Genomic DNA, 17098 nt, shown 5'->3' on the forward strand with positions numbered 1-17098 from the left:
GCCCGAGGGTGCGGGTCCAGTTCCCGGGCTGCGCGCAGGGCTCGGCCGCGGTTAAAGTCCAGCCCGAGGCCGTCCCTCTCAGCAAGGAGCCCGTTCGCCTCCCAGGCCAGAGAAGACCCTGAGCGGATCCCCTCCCCGCAGGCAAACATGGATCAGAGCGCACGCCGCCCTTCCCGGGAGCCTCCCCTCTGCCGCACGCGTGTCCTTGCGTGTCCCCACGCCAGGCGGGCGCACGCGCTGCCCCGCATCCCGGCATGCCTGTCCTCGCAAGCCTCCCTGCCCAGGCGTATCCCGGCACGTGGACACACACGTGCCCGCACGCTAAACCCAGCCCAGGGCTTCAGCTGCAGATCCCCCCCGGGGGCTTGTTCTGCTCGGGAGCACCAACCCACGACCCCAGGCAGCTGCTGCGGGGTGACCACGCTCGGCCCAGCAGCCCCGCTCTGCACCTCGCAGCGGACGGCAGAGTTTCCCCTCCTTTCTTCTCCCCTCCCTCTTTTACGGAAGAGGAAAGCTCCCGGAGCAGCACAGATAACGGGAACGCAGACCCCGGGGACGGGCGAGCAGCGGGAAGCCGTTCCAGCTGACCTACTTTTTGCAGGCGCTGCTACAGGAGCGCCTAGTTCTCAGAAACAGCCGAGACAACTCACCGCCACCAAATCCTGACCGGCCCCGAGGAACAGCAGGGAAAGGAGGCTTGGGGACTCCGGGGAGAGGACGCCAAACCACACAACCCCTCCGACGCTTTCCCACCAGCGCTGGGTCTATAGGCAACACGCTCCCGCTCCTGTTAAGCTCCAAAACCAGACCAGCATTTCTCCCCGGGGTGCCCATGGTGTCAGCACGCCCACCAAGCTCTTACACAAGCCTGGCCTGGTTTAAGTCATACCCGGAGAGTAAAACCCTGCACCAGTCTGGCAGGGATCTCCCCATGCCGCATCGTGGGACCGCCGCCACAGCAGGCTCCTCCGAGGGTCTCCCCGGCATGACGGCAGAGGTCCCCCCGGCCTGCGGCACGGGCAGCCCGTCCCCTCGCCGCGCCAGCGAACCCCACGGCGCTGACCGCAGCCACGTGCCTCCCCCGAGCCCCACTCACCATCTCGTCGAGGGCATAGCGCAGCAGGCCGTGCTCGTAGAGAATGAAGAACCGGCGCTGCCATTTCTGGAAGAGAAGACAGCGATGCTGGTTATCACAGCGCCCACCCTCCTCCGGCCCAGCCAGAGGGGGACAGAGCTGCTGCGGGCTAAACTAGGGCAAGGCCAAGGGGAGACGTGGGGAGGAAAGGCACAGAAACCCCTTCATGCTTGGGGACTTCAGGGCACAACGTGACACAGACCCAGGTCCCACCAAAATGGCAGTTGCAAAGGACAGAGGCTGCGAAGCTGTCAAAAAGCAGAGGGGACCTCCCAAACGCTGCAGGGACCATTGCCAAAGGATGATGAACATTGTGAAACTATTTCTGCCAGGCCATGCCGGTGTCCAGCAAAACGCTTTGGCAATCCTGGCACTGCCAACAACCGCTCAGGGGACCCTGAAAGCGACACTAGCTGCCTGACACCCGCCGTTGTAGGGCACGTGCACCGGATACCGTGCGTGCCAGGCGCTGCTCAGTCCCCTGTGCCCCAAACCCACCCATTTGGGGCACCACGGGAAGAAGGAACTGGGCTTTGCAAAGCAAGGTCCTGCCAGGCAATCCAGCTGGGCTCTGCCGGAGGTTGGCTCACACTAGTCCAAATCTCTCACTGCTGATTTGCTGCCTGGCTTTGTTTGGTGGGCACCCAAAACCAGGCTGTTTTGAGGTTGCTTCCCCACCTCGCCCCTCTCTGCATTCGGACAGAGCCCAAGCTGGCCTGGTTTAGCCAAGCTGAGGGGCAAAAACGACTAGGGGCAAAAAGCAGGACTAAGGCAGACTCCAGCTCGCAGGCTGGAATGGGGACTTGCCTTGCTGCTTGCTGGAGACGGGGTACAACGCCAGACATGCCCTTGGCTCGATTCGGATGGTGGCTGCGCCTTCGGAGGCAGCGCTGCCCAAGCCACCCTGCCTCCCGCTGCTGCTGCCAGCCGCCCCCGGCCCCCGGCACTGCGCTGGCACTGCTGTTTGTGCAGCCGCACAGCAAAGCAGATCGGAGAACTGATCTGGCTGGAAAACTGCCTTTTTTTTGTGTGTGCCAGGTTGTTTTTCAGCCAAGAGCAAAAACTGGTTGAGCAGGCTGAAATAAAAAAGGTCCTAGATTCATAGCCCCAGTGCAGCAATTCTTATCTCGCTTTTCTCAGCCCTTCAGGCAAAGTCCAAGGTGCCCAAGGACAAGCAAAACTGCAGAGGACCCTGAGGATCTCCGCGTGTCCCAGCCTAGCAGGCAGCCTCTGCTCCAGGGAGGAACCGGAGTCCCACGTCCCCAGGGCATCGGACCAGCCGGCCCAACATCCCGGCCTCCGTGTCCCTACCTGGGAAGGTGTTCGAGGCTGGGGACAGAGGCACAGCCACAAGCCATGTGTTCCTGCGAGCAAACACTGCCTCCTGCCACGGGACGCCGCTGCGGACTAAGAGGACCCACGGGGCAGCGTGGGCCCTGCCTTGGGCTCCTTGCCCTCTTCCCTTTGCCACTGCCTCTCCTCAGCACCTAGGCTGCAACTCCAAATGACGACCCAGATGGCCTGGGTTGAACCCAAAGCCCAATTGCTGTCTACTGGGGGAAGATTTTCATTACTAGCAGCTCTGAGAGCCTCTCTGCTACAGGGGTGGGTGTGCATGCATGTATCACTGGTGTCCCTCCCATGCACCAGACAGCCACGTCCCGGTGGCCACAGCAGCAAGCTCCGCAGAGAAGCAGCTTGGGGACAGGCTGGGAGTCCTTGTCACAAGCCAGTGGGGAAAGGAAGGGAGCGTGGCCCAGCCCTTCTGGGCACCACAACCCGCAGCACGTCCCTCCCAGGGCAGGGAAGCGGGGCATGCTCTGACCCTGCACAGGCGATCCCCTTTCTACGAGGTGCAAATCCTGTTAGTTAAACCCTTCGGGCAGAAGCTGAGAGTTTGCCCTTCCCCATCTGCAGGTCTCTGCTGCCAGTGCACTCAGCTTTAGAGCCTCTGCAAGGTTAGAGCAAACGGGAAATCATCTCTCAGCCCCTTCCTCGCTGCAGGACCTGCCTGCAACTGGGACACCTGCACTGGGTGACACTATTGTGCCGGCCGGCTTGTGGCCTCCCTACACGGCTCTGCACATGTCGATGCCGAGCCGCAGAGCGTAAAGCAGACGTGTCCGAGCACCACGAGACAGAAATCTCGTGCCCTGCTGAGGTTCCCAGCAAGGATCAGAGCAGCATAGCCCGCATCCCACCAGCCTAAGACCCTTCCCATCAGCACAGCACGCTTTGGGGCATCCAGTGGAAATGGTGTGGGGGCATCAAAAAACAACAGCAATAAGAAATAAAACAGCATGGTCCGAGTCCGACCAGCCTTTCCCAGCCTGTCGCCCAGCCCAGCTCAAGTAAGGCGCCGGGAGAGGAGCCCGGGAGAAAGGAGATCGAGCTCTGCCAACGTGCACCCGGCACCGCTGCCGGAAGCGTCTCCCCGTGGCCAGGTCCGCGCGAGGGGACGGTGCTTGGCGGAGGCGTGGGGCAGCCTGCGTCACACCCACGGGCCGCGGCCACCTCCGCAGGGAGGGCAAAGCCAGGCCAGGCCTCTGCCACTCCTCCCGCTGGCCCTTCCCTTCCCGCTCGTCTCCCAGCCCCTGCCCAGCCTCCAGCCCCCCCAGCGCTGGGGAAGAGGCCGCTTCACTTACCCGGGAGCGGTGGACGGGGTTGTCAAAGTCCGTCCCTTCCGGGGCCAGCAGCAGCCAGCCGCCATAAATGGGTTTGGCCTGCAACGAAACAGCAGAGAAAGGTCAGCTCGAGTGGCAGAGGAAAACGGCTCGTGTCAAATTAGCGCCGTGGTGGCAACCGATAGAGACGATCAGATGGGAACCACACAAGTCCTGTGCCGGCCCTTGAACAGCCAAGGCGAAGGCAGCTTTACAAGCTCAAGCTCCCAAGCACCGGCAAATCCACCCCTACCCACAGCTGGGAACACGATGCTTGACTGCAATCATGGTGTTACACACTGCACGTAAACAGAGCGAGATGAGGGTTTGGAAAGAAGGTAGAAACCAGAACCACGAAGCCCGCCTAACCCGGCTGCTCCTGCAAGGCCATGCACCGAGAACCCACCTCCCAGGTCCCCGCAACCTGCAGCGTCCCTGCCTCCACCAAGGCAGTTTCATTGCCCTCAGCAACGTGCCTCTACTGCAAAGAGGCAGCAAACCCCGAAGGAGAGCTTGATTTTTTTCTTTTATTAATTTACAGAGGAAGAACGATCGAGCACTGGCAGTTTTTCAATTCACCCAGGCCCGTGACCTGTTTCCTGTACTGTGCACATCCAAGTACCTGCTTTCCTGCACAAACGTCCCCTGCCAGCTCCCCCTTCCCTACCATCGCTTTGAAATAAGTCAACAACTCAGCACGCAGGAAGGTCAAATCCAGGCAGAGGGAAAACAGTCCATTCAGCCGACTGCAAAAAGAAAGGGAAAGAATACCCGGAAAGAAATGCCTTGCAGCACTGCCATTTATCAGCGGAAAAAAAAAATAAAAAAGAAATAAAGAAATAAAAAACAGGCTCTTTCCACGGCTGCTTTCTGCGCAGGAGTCACCGGCACTAAGCAGAAGAGCCAGTTCTGCCACTTGGCCCCGGGGAAGCGGGGGAGCCGCTGCTGTTCCCACACCCCCGCGCTCACGGCACGGCCGGCCCGACCGGCACCAGGCACGCCGGCCCCCGCGCCGGCCAAGGGCACGGCTCCTGCCGCCTGCCGAGCTGCAAAACATCAGCTAACCCCCTTCCCGGGAAGGGCCGGAGCCGATCCCCAGCCTGGGCGCAGCGAGGTGGCTCCTCCATGAAACAGCACGGACGGACGGACCTCCTCTGCCGGGATGTCCCCTTGCACGGCTGCTTTGGGGGTGGTTTGCATCAACCTGCAGCCTCAGGAGACATCCAGAGCCCCAGGTCTCCACGTCCTACGAGCCCCTACACCCAACCCACAGCACGAAAACACCTCCAACATGCAATTCAGCAGCCCTAGACACCGCGGCGAGACCCGGCCAGGCCGGGAGGAGAGCAGACACCGGGCAGAGCTACCTTCAGGAGCCCCCCGGGGCCAAGGGTGCTGGTTTCCACCGTGGCGGCTGGGCCAGGCCGGGGATGGGCCCGGCAGCGAAGGGGAGGACACGCATTTCAAGTTCCTCCTGAAAGTATTTGGTTAATCTTGTTGCTTTTCCTTTTTTTTTTTTTTTTTTTTTTGGAAGCTTAAAACTGTTTCCAATTCGGTACCTCCCCTAGATTCCTCCTGCCAGTTTCTGTGGTTTTGTAATGATAAAAAAAAAAAAAAAAAAGTTTCCCCTCTGGAAAAATCCCTGCAAACAATAGCAGAAACTGCCTATGCACCAAAGACCGTCAGATGCACGAAGCACTGAGTAAGCAAACTGCAAGCGAAGCAGAGGAGCAGCTTCGCCGTTCACGGAGGGCGAAAGCAAAAGCGCCGCCGCTCATCCGCGCGCCGGTGCTGGACGCTGCTCCTCCGACAGCCCGGGAAAACACGGCCGGACGCCCGGGAAGCCCTTCCCTCTTCCAGGGAGGCCAAAAGCGATGAAACGGGAGCGGGAAGAGGTTTCCGACACCCCTCGCCGCAGCCCCACGGAGGAGGGCAGGCCCCCGCCCCGGGGGGTCCCGCGCCGGCGGTGGGTCTTCCTGCATTTCGGGGCGTTTCGCCGGCAGCGAGGCCCTCGCCCCCCTCACCTGGATGATGGCGTCGGCGTCCTGCTCGGCCGCGGCCCCCGCGCCCCGCCGGCCCATGGTGCTGCCGCCGCTCCGGCTCCTCTCACGCACGCCGGGGCCCGGCCCAACCCCACCCCGCCGCGCCGCCCACGCCGGCAGCTCCGCCGAGGCCGCGCCGCCGCCGCCGTGCCGCTCCTCCCGCCCCGCTCCACGCAGCCACGCTTCCCCCCGGCCCGCGGCGGGCGGCCTTCGCCCCTCCGCCATGTCACGCCGCTGAGGAGAGCCGCCGGCGCCTCTCCTCGCCCTGGGGACAACCACCGGCCCAGCCGCGTCCTGGTGCTCTGCCCTCCAGCCCATGCTGGTCTCCCCGCCTTCAAAAAAAAGCTAATTTTCATGGATTTGGAGGGGTTTCCTCCCCAGAAAGCCGTTGGCACCCACTTGTTCCTCCCCGCAGCGGCGGCTGCTCGGGCCCGAAGGCCGCGGCCTGGGAAGGTCCCTCCAGGAGCACACGCTCACGCGCTGCTGTGGGACAGCGCGGCGGCCACCCCTGCGAGCACGGCTTCGGTGCAGGCCAAAAATAATTCAGGAAAAAACAAAGTTTCTCCTGGTCTCCTTCACCCCGCGCCGCCCAGCCAGGCCGCTGCTTGCCTGCGCAGATGGCTTTACCCCATCTTCCCACCTCGAGGGAGCCCATCCACGCTCGACCTCGCATCCCTCGGCACCATACGGGAAACCGCGGACGCGAGGCAGCACCGTGGGGACGCGAACCGGCGGCCGTCGCCCAATATCAGCGCCAAACGTGAAGCCCCGGCCTGCGTCGCCCCGGCTCACACCCTTCAGCAGCCACCGTTTCACCTTAAACCGCTCCAATTTTGGCTCAGCCGACTGTATACAAAACACCGCGCGCCTGAAATACATGCCCTGAATATAGGGCACGACCGTTTCTCTGCCGGCGCGATAAAAACGCACAGGCGGGCTCTACTTATTTCAGCAGAAGCATCCAATTTCACGTGTTTAAACCAAAATAGCTGAAAGGTAGGAATTAGAGGCAGCCGGCGTGGGCAGCCCGGCTCCGGCCGCCGAGCAGACGAGCGCTCGGCAGCACTTTTACGAGACAAACCGAAACAAGCCGCTCTTCAAACCCAGCAAATGCCCAGCGAGCCACAAGCCTAAATAAAGGGACACGAATTAAGGCATACACAAAGCGTCTCAAAAAAACCCCATCCCACCTGCATTTAAACAGCCCCGCGGAAGCAGGGTTTAAAATAAACACGGCTCGATCCCGCCGCGGGAGGCCGGTCCCGGGAAGCGCTACGGCACCGGGAGGCAGCTGGAGCGCGGCACAGTCTCCTGCTCCACGCCGGCTGCCTCGGAAAGCCCAGGGAAAGGAGGCGAACGGCAGCTCCCTCCCCGGCTCCGAAGTGAAGCTTGGAGAGAAAATGTGCCCCGTCCAACCGGATCTGTCTGACAGTTGCATTAAGCGATGACTTTACAGCAGCGCCGGGACTGCCGGCGTGACTTTGACCATTTATGGGCCCCGGCGTCCCCGGTGAGCCTGCGTGTCGCCGGAAGGGCGGCTCTCGGCCATTTCGCCATAGGGAGCAGCCACGTGCGATACCCGGGTGCTGGCAGCTTTGCTCTCATCCAAACAGCGCCCGGCTGAAGGGAAAGCCAAAAACACCGCGCCGAGCGGGCCGGGGCAGGCCGGGGCGACGCAGCCACCCCTGGGGTGGGGCGACCCTCCCAGCACGGGCAGGTTCCTCCTGCAGGGCTCTTGTTTACAAAGCCACGGCACGTCGCCACGAGAGGAGCGGCAGCCTCGCCGCCCGGAAGGAGAAACCTGCAACGACCTCGCCGCCCCCAAGGAGAAATCTCCGCTGCACCTCCCGCAGTCGCTGCGGCACGCCGGGTTCACGGCGGCGGCAGGAGGCCGGGGCACCGCGCCGCAGAGCCCACAGGCGTCCTGGGGGGGATTAGCGGGGGCTGACTCAGGCAGAAACGCTCCTGAGTCACCGGCTCTGCTTCCTGTCACACCTGCGGCAACGCCCAGGTATCCCATCCAGCCACCGATCCGGCCTGACCCTGCTTAGCTTCAGGGACCGCCCCGCTGCCCAGATGGGTCCGGGGCACAGGGGCTGCGAGGATGCTCCGTCCCATCTCCCGCAGCGACTCGTCCCGTGGCGGGACATGGTGGCACGAGCCCTGCTCTCCCCCTCACGTGGCTTTCGGACCTACAACTCCCACAACGCCGCTGTGCCCCAGCTCCGGGCTTTTGTTTTCTTGGCTCCGCGAGCCTGGGTTGCATCAAGAGGGAAGGCGCTGCCTCCAGCCCAGAGCCCTGGGCCAGCGCTTGGAGCAAGACGGGTGGGAGGAAGCGGAGAAGGAAGTGGCCCCAGCTCGGTTTACACAAAGCTGTCAAGCTGCCACACTGATGCTGCCCAGGCATTTCTTTCACCCCAGACACAAACCACCCCACTGCAATCGGCTCTTCCAGCATGGCAACACAACTCTCAGCAGCCGGGGGACCTGCGCTTGAAGGACATGCAGAGCTGCTCAGCGCTTCTTAAAGACCAGAATGGTACAATCTGGCCCAAGATCATCTGCACAGGCCTGGCAACACATCTCCAGCACTGCAGCACAGACGGAAGGCAACGTCAGCCATCTCCAGTGGGCAGGACCAGCCAGGTCGTAGGAGCGTGACAGCACACGGAGCGCGGGGTCATGGGGCCAGCTGGGGGCTGTGACACCGGCCAGCGTGCCACTTTGGCAGGCTTTTGTGCCTGGAGTGTTTGTAGGTGGTACCTTCTGCTCATCCCTCCCCCTCGCAAGCTAACCAGCCGTGCCGGGCACTCAGCGTCACGGAGCAGCCGCTACGCGTGAGCCGGGGGGGCCCCGCAGGAACTAATTGCGCAAGGTGGAGCAGGAGAGCTTTGCTTGTCCCACTGCACCCAGATAAGGTTATCAGCAGAGCGCTCCCGGCCCGGACGCAGCCGGCATTCCTTGCTGCAGCTCCTCCCCGTCCGAGACACGCTACAAGTGCGGCTCCAGCCTGGTCCCTTCTCCAAATGGCAGAGCCAGCTGGCCTCTACCGCTGCAGGCAGGCTCATAACGGGGCTTGGAAAGCTGCCTGTTCGGACACAGCCCGCCCCAAGCAGGGCCCACACGGCAGCGTGATCGGTTCCTGTATCCTGGTGAGCTGGGGCCTGTGTCTCCCTCTGCGGTCCAGGCCCATCCCCTGCCCGGCAAGGCCCACGGCTCAGCTCCCACGTCCCCACTGCAACGCCGGCAGGGCCGTGGAGGAGTCAGACGGGCGAGGGATGATGCTCCAGCAGCCGGTCCTGACCCACAGCAACGTGCTCCGAGGGAAGGTTCGAATCAATTGCTGGGAGAGACTCCTGGCTCTGAGCGCGTGGCGGGAGGGGATAATCTGTTTAGGCTGCTGGCAGACGTAATCAGCCTGTCTCGGGTGGAGGCAGGGCTTGTTTTGTTCAGTCTTGGCAAGTGAGCGGGAAGGAGAGAGGAGGAAAAAAAAAAAAAAGAGAGACTTGCAGCTGAGCTTCAGCCTCTGCCTCCTGTGCGGAATGCAGAGAGTCCTCTGCACAGGGGCAGCCCCTGCCGCAACCCCGAGGCCGCAGGGAGCCCGGCTACACCACGAGGCCCCGTGCTGGCTGCGGGTGAACCCCACCATAATTCACATCTTGCCACCTGCATGGATTTAATCCCAACATGCACCAAAGGGGACTTTCTGAAAGCAGCAGCAGCATGTGCTGCCCCCGCCACGTGTCCCCAGGCACTCAGTAACGGGGTTACAGCTCTCAGCCTCCCCGCAGAGAGGACAGGCAAGAGCACAGCCCCAGAGCTGGGGCCGGCACGGTCACCGTCTCCCGCGTGCCGATCCCCAAAGCGCTCAGGGCTCCCTGGAGCAGAGACCTGCTTCCGGCACAGCTCGAGAGGAAAGTCACCACGAATGCTGTGATTGCAACCTCAGAAGAGGAAATCTGGGTGGTTTCAGCTCTACTCTGCTCCCAGGTTTTGCACGCCTTCGAGCCCAAGAGAACATCGCTGGTGGGTGCGTCGGGAGCAGCAGTCACACAGCAGGAATGGGGAAGGTGACACAGTGGGGATCACACCCCATTCCCACCCCAAACAAGCAGGCTTTTCAGCCCAAAGCACTGTTTCTAGGAACCAAGACACACATACCAGACATCGTTTAATATTTTGCACGCTCCAAGAAGGATGCTGCATGGACCACTGGAGACCTGCAGCATCCGGCCAGCAACCCCAGCGCGTGGGAGGCTCTGCACCAATTCGCACTCCTGTAACAGCCCTGAAGGCCAGAGATCCAGCCCGGCTTCAGCGGTTAAGCTGCTTACATCTCGGTTTCCCTGTCTGTACAGTATTTCCCCTGCACTGTATGTCATTTGGCGAGACACGGAGGAGCGGGGCCAAACCCGACCGCGGCACGCTGCTGTGCTGCCAGCGTACGTACACCACCGCTCCCGGAGCAGAGCTGCCTCCCTTCCCCAGCTCCGCAGGCGCTCCGAGCCAGAGGTGACCGCTCGCTGCAGCGCACGGCCGGAGGCAAGCGGGAGGGCAACTCCAACACCCCTAAACCCAGAGGAAGGAAGCGACTCCAGAGGCCGTGACACCAGGCGAAGCAGAGACGAGGCACTGGGAACAGTGAGGGCAGTGCCGCTGCCTCCACAGCTCGTGGAGGCCGTTGGCAGAGCCTCACCCTGCCCGGGTTTTGTGGTCCAGCAAGCCTTGATTTTCATTCCAAGCTGGGTTTTCTCCAGCCCAGCCCAAGGTCAGGTCCCTGGGCAGCTCTGGGGACAGCTTGGGGTCAGCCGCTCGCCCTGGGTCGGCACCCTCTCCGGCCACCTCCGGCCCTCCTGCAAAGGTGCGTTTGCACAGCAGGGTCCGGGCGCGAGCTGGCTGCTGCACATCGCCCAGCACCAGGCCACGCTTTAAACCACATTTCATCATGTGAGAAGAGCCCAAACCAGACTGGACGGACCTGACGCGGGGCCTCCGGCGCAGAGGATCAGGCCTGCCAGGCACCTCACACGCCCTGGCCTTCCCGAAGCACCGGCAGCCCTGACCCAGCCGCCGACAAACCCCAAAGCGAGCAGCTGCCCGGACAAATTGCTGCGTGGGCAGCAGGAGCGACCGACGGACCGGAGGAACAGGAAGGGGAAAGGCTGAATTCACCCTTCGTGCAAATATCAAGCCTCTTTCTACAAACACCCAAGCCCTGTTCCCCAGCCTGCACTTTGCAGTCTGTGCTAGGGTCCAAGCGCCGCCATCGGCGTGGGCACTCACAGCAAGAGCTGGAAGACGCTGTGCTTTGCATGGGCAGCAGCAAAACCGAACCAGGTGAGGGAAGAAAAGGGCCTTTCAAGCCCAGATCCCCCTCCTAGATCAGGCCCAGCAACCCCAAAGCTAAGCCTTGCAGCAAGCAGGGGTATCCAACCACCTCCCACGACGGAGCTTCAACGCCTGCGAAAAGCCACATCATCTCTCCAGAGCGCTGGAGAGGGGATTTATCGCTTCCCCGGGTGCCAGAGGAGATAAGGTATGGCGCCACGCAAAAAAAAGCAGAAAGTAAGTGTGTAAAGGGCAGCTGGGCGAGCATTCAACGCCACCTTCAATCGCAGAGCAGTTTGCGAGCGCAGCCGGGGTTTGCCCTTGCCAAGAGCGCCCTGCCCTCTCCCTTGGGCCAACAGGAGAGAGGAGCGCACCCAAAGCCGAGCCCGGCCGCCGCAGGGGCCGGGGATCCACGGCAGTCGTCGGCCTCCAGCAAATCCATGCGGGGAGGCAGGCAGGACCTCCGGGAGGAGCAGACGGCTGCCGGCGAGCCGATCGGCAGAGGACATTTGCCGCTTGCGCACGCCGGTTCTGCACAAAGGCCCGCGCAGCGCTCCCACGCCGCAACGCCTCGAGATCCCGCGCGGCCCCGGCTGCTTTCCCAGGGCAGGACCTCTGCACGCGGAGGTCTGCGCAAGGAAGCAGAGGGCACCCGGCCCTCTGCCACCCCCCAGGCAGGGCCGGCTCCCCCCGCACGCTCCCGGAGTCCCACGGCCCCCCGGTTCCTCCCTGCGCAGCGGCCGACGGAGGCAGCCTTGACATTTGCAGAGAATCTGCCCCTGTTTGGTTCTAATAATTAGTCCATTACAGGCAGATTTTTGCAGCATGATACAACCAGCCGGGGAGTGGGGAGTGCAAGCCCACGGGGGCTGCTTTCCAGGAAAAAAGGGGTTTTTCCTCTCCCGAGAAGCAGCGGGTGGAGGCAAAAGCCGTCCGGGAGCTCCCCCCGAGCCCCGTTCCCACAAAACCCGGACCCCGGGCCAGCCAGTCCTGGAGGCGCAATCACCACTAGAGCCAGAACGATCCTGCGTTTCCAAGCCAGTGCTGAGCCCCTGCAGCCCCCGTGCCGGGGTGAAGGCGGCAGGACAAGCAGCACTTGGCAACGTCGAGGGCTCAGGAATCGGGATAATGCTTCTGAGACCAGCCCGTCCAGCATCCAGAACAGGAGGAAAGTGATAATCTCCGAAGGGAGAAACTCTGCGCCGCTGGGCAGGGGCGACCCGGGCCAGGGTAGGAGAGAGGAGTTGGAAGAGTTTGCAAGCCCCGTTTTCTAACTGGGTGGTCCTCTGGGCATCCATGTCACAACGCTAAAAAAAAGACTGGTAGCTGGAAAGACATCCGCAAATTCCTCCGTCTGTGCCAGTCCCCATGCCCTGAGCACGCACGTGCATGGAGAGAAGTAAAGGCGACTGCTTCGCACTCTGCATTTCTTCCAGTCCAGGCTGAGCGTAATTCGGAGGTTAATTCTTGGTCCCTTTCTGTCGTGGGGGGCTTCATCCTCCTTCCAAACCGGAGGCACGGGTGTGCGGGCACGGCGCAGCCCTCGCCAGCCGGGGGATGCACGCACGCCCCGCACGGCCACGCTTCGCGGAGGGCTGCGTGGGCCCAGGTGCTCTCCGACGGGGAGGTGCCGGTCTGGGGCCGTCGTGCCGGGAACAAGGAAGTTCCCAGCCCTGCCGGGAAAGGGGCAGCGCTGGGTTAGGCGGCCTCACGTGCCCGGTTGCTGGTCCTGGAGCGGCATCGCTGGCTCTGCCCTGGCTGCAGTGATCGATGGCGTTTTGTCCGTCTGGGACCACCAACCTGCCCGTACGATGGAAACGTGGGATCCCGCTACCAGCACCGCACGTGTCCGCAGGGCGCTGCCAGCCGGCGCTTCTGCGGGCTCCGGATCTCCGGCTGTTATCCCAAAGGAGGGAGCGGACACGGCAGTCCCCGGGGTCCCGAATCACCCACCCTGCCAGCCAGGCCACGCACAAAAACAACTCGTGAACGGAGCACTCCCGGGATTAGGGACTTAGCGTCCGTGCAGCGCTTTGAAGTTGGAAGCACTAAGTCCGATTATTATTAGAGAGCTGCAGTTCATTAATCTCGACATTTGGGCCTGGAGCCCCCCTCCCTCGCCCCCGCTCTTAATCAGGCTCCTGAGCAAGAAGGGAGCCCATCGGCGAGGCCTCGCGACGCCGCACGAACGCGCGCCGCGTCTCGGCCCCGAGGAAGCGGGGCACGCGGCTGCCAACACCCCCGCAGGTATTTTTACATCATAAAAATCCAAAAAAACGCCCGTGCGTAAGCGTGAAGTATCTTCACCTTTCCCGCAAGCCAAGCGGAAAGGTCAGATGACTCAAAAGGACTTTTCCAGCCCGCCTGGAGGTAGCGGCCACGGGGCAAAATTAAGCGAACAGATGTCGACCGGACCGTTACTTCGGGGTGCGCAGGCCCCCACGGACGGCCCAGCTCCGCTTTCCGGAGCGGAGCTTCCTCCTCCAAGGAGCAACGCGAATTGGGAGGCGACGCATGGCAGGAATGTGGGAAAACAAAGTTTTGCATCCGTTTAATGGGCTCCTTCAGGACGGGGAGGGCTCGGGGGGGACCTAAGGTCAGGGGAGCCCAAGGAAGCACAGAGCAGGCGGGTGCATAAATACGTATATATATATATTACATGCTACCATAAAGCCACCATCTTATCTTTAAGGCGAGATTACTTCACCCTGGCTGGAAACGCAGAGCCAAGGACGAGCGTGCCGTTTTCCCCACGGGAACGGCCTGGTTCGCCGGCGAACGAACCCCGCGCGGCGCCCGGATCCAGCCCCCCGGGGCCCAGCCTGTGTCAGGCCGCCTCCGGCAGCGGCTCCCGCGTGGAAACCCGCGGGAAAAGGAGGAGCGCAGGGGGGAAACAAAGCCACCGAGGGCTCTTCTCCGGCCGGACGAAACCCGGCTCCTGGGGGAGACATGGGACACCCGGTCCCGGCGGCGGGGATGGACGCAGGGACGGGCACCGCGGGGGGACGGCACGGACAGCCCGACTTCTCCCCCCGCCATGCAGCGCGGCCGGGAGGCATTTGCGGAGCGGCGAAACCCCACGCAGGGCATCGCCGGGGCTGTGGGAAAGGGGAGGGCCGGGATGGGGGGGGGCTCTTCCCAAACATCCTCCGGGATGGCTCCTTTGTCTGGGCGCTGCGCGCTGACACTCCCCCTGCCCTCCCCTCCCCTTCCCGCACACACCAAGGCATTTTTTCCAGTTACATTTTTTCCATATTAGCCTTCAGATTTCATTATGTCCCCCCCCAACGAGCACAGCAATATGTCTGATCTCATTTCCATAATAGGATCGTAAGCAGAGATGTCAGACCCAGCGCAGCAAGGTGTGGGAGGAGGGAGCGCGGCGCTGCTCCCATTAGCCCGCCGGCGCTGGCCGACCCCCCCCCCCCAAAAAAAAGGAAAAAAAGAAAAAAAAATATCAGCACCCAGGGTACATTTCCCAGCTGCGTTCGCACTGGGCCTCCCTGGCCCGGGGGAGGGCTAGGAGAGGCCTGGGAGGAAGAGGAGGAGGAGGAAGGCCTGGTCCCAGCAGGGCCAGGGACCCCCGCTCCGGGGCCGGCGCCCCGGGAAGGGGGGCAGTCGCGTTCCCGCATCCCCCCCCCTCCCCGCCATGGGAAAGCCGGGGAGCCGCGGGGAGCACGGCAGGGCCGGGGCCATCCCAGGAGGATTTGGGTTTTTGGAAGCCAAGTTCCTGCCGGGACCTTCAGCACCTGCCTCCCGCCGGGCCCACGGGAGCCCCCTTCCCCCGCGGGACCGGCACCCGCCCCAGCCCCACACTGCACCCCGAAGCGCCCCGCAGCCGCCCCGGAGGCAGGTGCCGGTCCCCAAACGCCTCGGGAAAGGGCTGAAGCTCCAGGTCCTCGCAGGGGAAGGAGCCACTGGGACGGGGCCTAGCGGGTGGCACCCATGGGGACGCCGAGTGCCCCACGGGGACAGCGGGCACCCAAAAGACCACTGCACGCCCCATAGGGACAATGCTTGCCCTATGGGACCCGCAGGTATCCCTGGGGCCTGTGGGCACCCCATGCTATCCACGGGGACAGCGGGCACCCCATGGGGACCCCTGCACACTTCACGGGACCTGAGGGCACCCACAGGGCCCTGCGCTATCCATGGGGCCAGCAGGCACCTGTGGGACCCACCGCTATGCACCAGACCCCAGGCTATGCAGTCAACCCCCCGCTATCCATGGGGTCAGTGGGCACCCATGGGACCCCTGGAGACCCCATGGGACCTCAGGTTATCCATGGGGCCAGCAGGCACCCACGGGACCACTGGACATCCCATGGGACCCCACACTATCCATGGGTGCCTGCTGGCCCCCTGGACACACCACAGAGCCACTGGACACCTCATGTGACCTCATACTGTCCATGGGCCAACAGGCACCCATGGGACCCCTGGACACCCCATGGGACCCCATGCTATCCATGGGATCAGCAGGCACCCATGGGACCACAGGACACCCCATGCAACCCCATGCTATCCATGGGAGCAGCAGGCACCCATGGGACCACAGGACACCCCATGGACCCCATACTATCCATGGGAGCAGCAGGCACCCATGGGACCCCTAGACACTCCATGGACCCCATGCTATCCATGGGATCAGCAGGCACCCGTGGGACCACTGAACACCCCATGGACCCCATGCTATCCATGGGATCAGCAGGCACCCATGGGACTGCCAGACACCCTACAGCCCTCATGCTATCCATACACCAGCAGGCACCCATGGGACTGCTGGACACCCCATGCTATCCGTAGGATCAGCAGGCACCCATGAGACCCCTAGACACTCCATGGGACCCCATACTATCCATGGGATCAGCAGGCACCCATGGGACCATAGGACACCCCATGCTATCCGTGGGCCAGGAGGCACCCATGGGACCACTGGACACCCCATGGACCCCATGCTATCCACGGGCCAGGAGGCACCCATGGGACCCTTGGCCACCCCGTAGACCCCATGCTATCCATGGGCCAGGAGGCACCCATGGGAGCCTGCACTATCCATGGGGCCAACGCACATCGCCCGGGGTCCCTGGGCCCTGCACAGAGCGGGGGGCCGGCACGGAGGACACCGTTCCGGGGGGGGCTCAGGGAGAGGTTTGGGGGACCCACCTGGTTGAGGTCCTCGTCGTTGAGCAGGTGGGACTCGCGGGGCTTGAAGCAGTTCTGGCACTTGCTCTTGTTGAAGATGTTGGCCTGGAACTTCCTGCAGGGGTTGTCCTTGGCGGCCATGGCGCGCCCCGCGCCCGCTCAGCGCCCGCTCAGCGCCCCGCCGAGCGCCCGCCCGCCGCCGCGCCCATCGCCGGCCGCGCCGGGCCTCCGCAAAGCGCCGGCGGACGGCGGGGGGGGGGGGGGGGGGGGGCGCACGCGGGGGGGGGGGGAGGAGGGGGCGGCCAAAAAGCAACAACAAAAATTAATGAATAAATAACCAAAAAAAAAAGGGGGGGCGGAAATGAATTGCAACGCGGCCGCGCTGGCTGCGCCTCAGCGGCCGCGCATGGCGGGGAGCGGCGCGCAGGGTGCAGTGCCCTCCCCCCACCCCCCCGCGGGGCTCGGCGCGGTGCTCGGCGCTGCAGGCCCTTCCGCCGCCGCCGCCGCCTGCGATTAATGCTGCTTTCCAGCTCGCGGAGCCAGGCGGAAAAGGGGAGGGCGTCCCCAGGGGTGACGGACGTCCCCGCCAGCCAATGGGAGCGGCGTCCTGCCGCTAACAAAAGACGGCCCAGGCCAATGGGTCGCCGGGGGGCGGGGCGGGCCCGGCGTGGGGGAGGGGGGGTGCGCTGACAGCTCGGGGGCGGAGCCTGTCCAAGCTCCGCCCCCTGGGTGGGAGGGGGAGGGACCCCCGGGCGGTATCCGCGCCGTGCACGGCGCTGTACCGG

The 17098-nt window shown here is 63.4% G+C and overlaps 1 protein-coding gene across 9 annotated transcripts in view; it reads right to left on the reverse strand.

Annotated features, from left to right (window-relative positions):
- The window catches only part of MPRIP (myosin phosphatase Rho interacting protein), a 105357-nt gene extending 88469 nt beyond the window's left edge, over positions 1 to 16888 (reverse strand). For 6 of the 9 annotated variants that reach the window (XM_064520106.1, XM_064520105.1, XM_064520108.1 and 3 more), the window contains exons 1-3: positions 16335 to 16888; positions 3781 to 3858; positions 1097 to 1162 (exon numbers count right to left, since the gene is read on the reverse strand). In XM_064520106.1, the coding sequence (XP_064376176.1) occupies positions 1097 to 1162; positions 3781 to 3858; positions 16335 to 16454 (264 nt within the window). In that variant the 5' untranslated portion in view covers positions 16455 to 16888. Of the gene's footprint in view, positions 1 to 1096; positions 1163 to 3780; positions 3859 to 5165; positions 5254 to 5822; positions 5911 to 16334 lie in introns of those variants that run through there. The other 3 variants (XM_064520111.1, XM_064520110.1, XM_064520112.1) reach the window with 3 other exon arrangements.
- Positions 16889 to 17098: the final 210 nt, after the last annotated feature.

This window comes from Dromaius novaehollandiae, chromosome 14, assembly GCF_036370855.1.
Source record: "Dromaius novaehollandiae isolate bDroNov1 chromosome 14, bDroNov1.hap1, whole genome shotgun sequence".
Lineage (NCBI taxonomy): Eukaryota > Metazoa > Chordata > Aves > Casuariiformes > Dromaiidae > Dromaius > Dromaius novaehollandiae.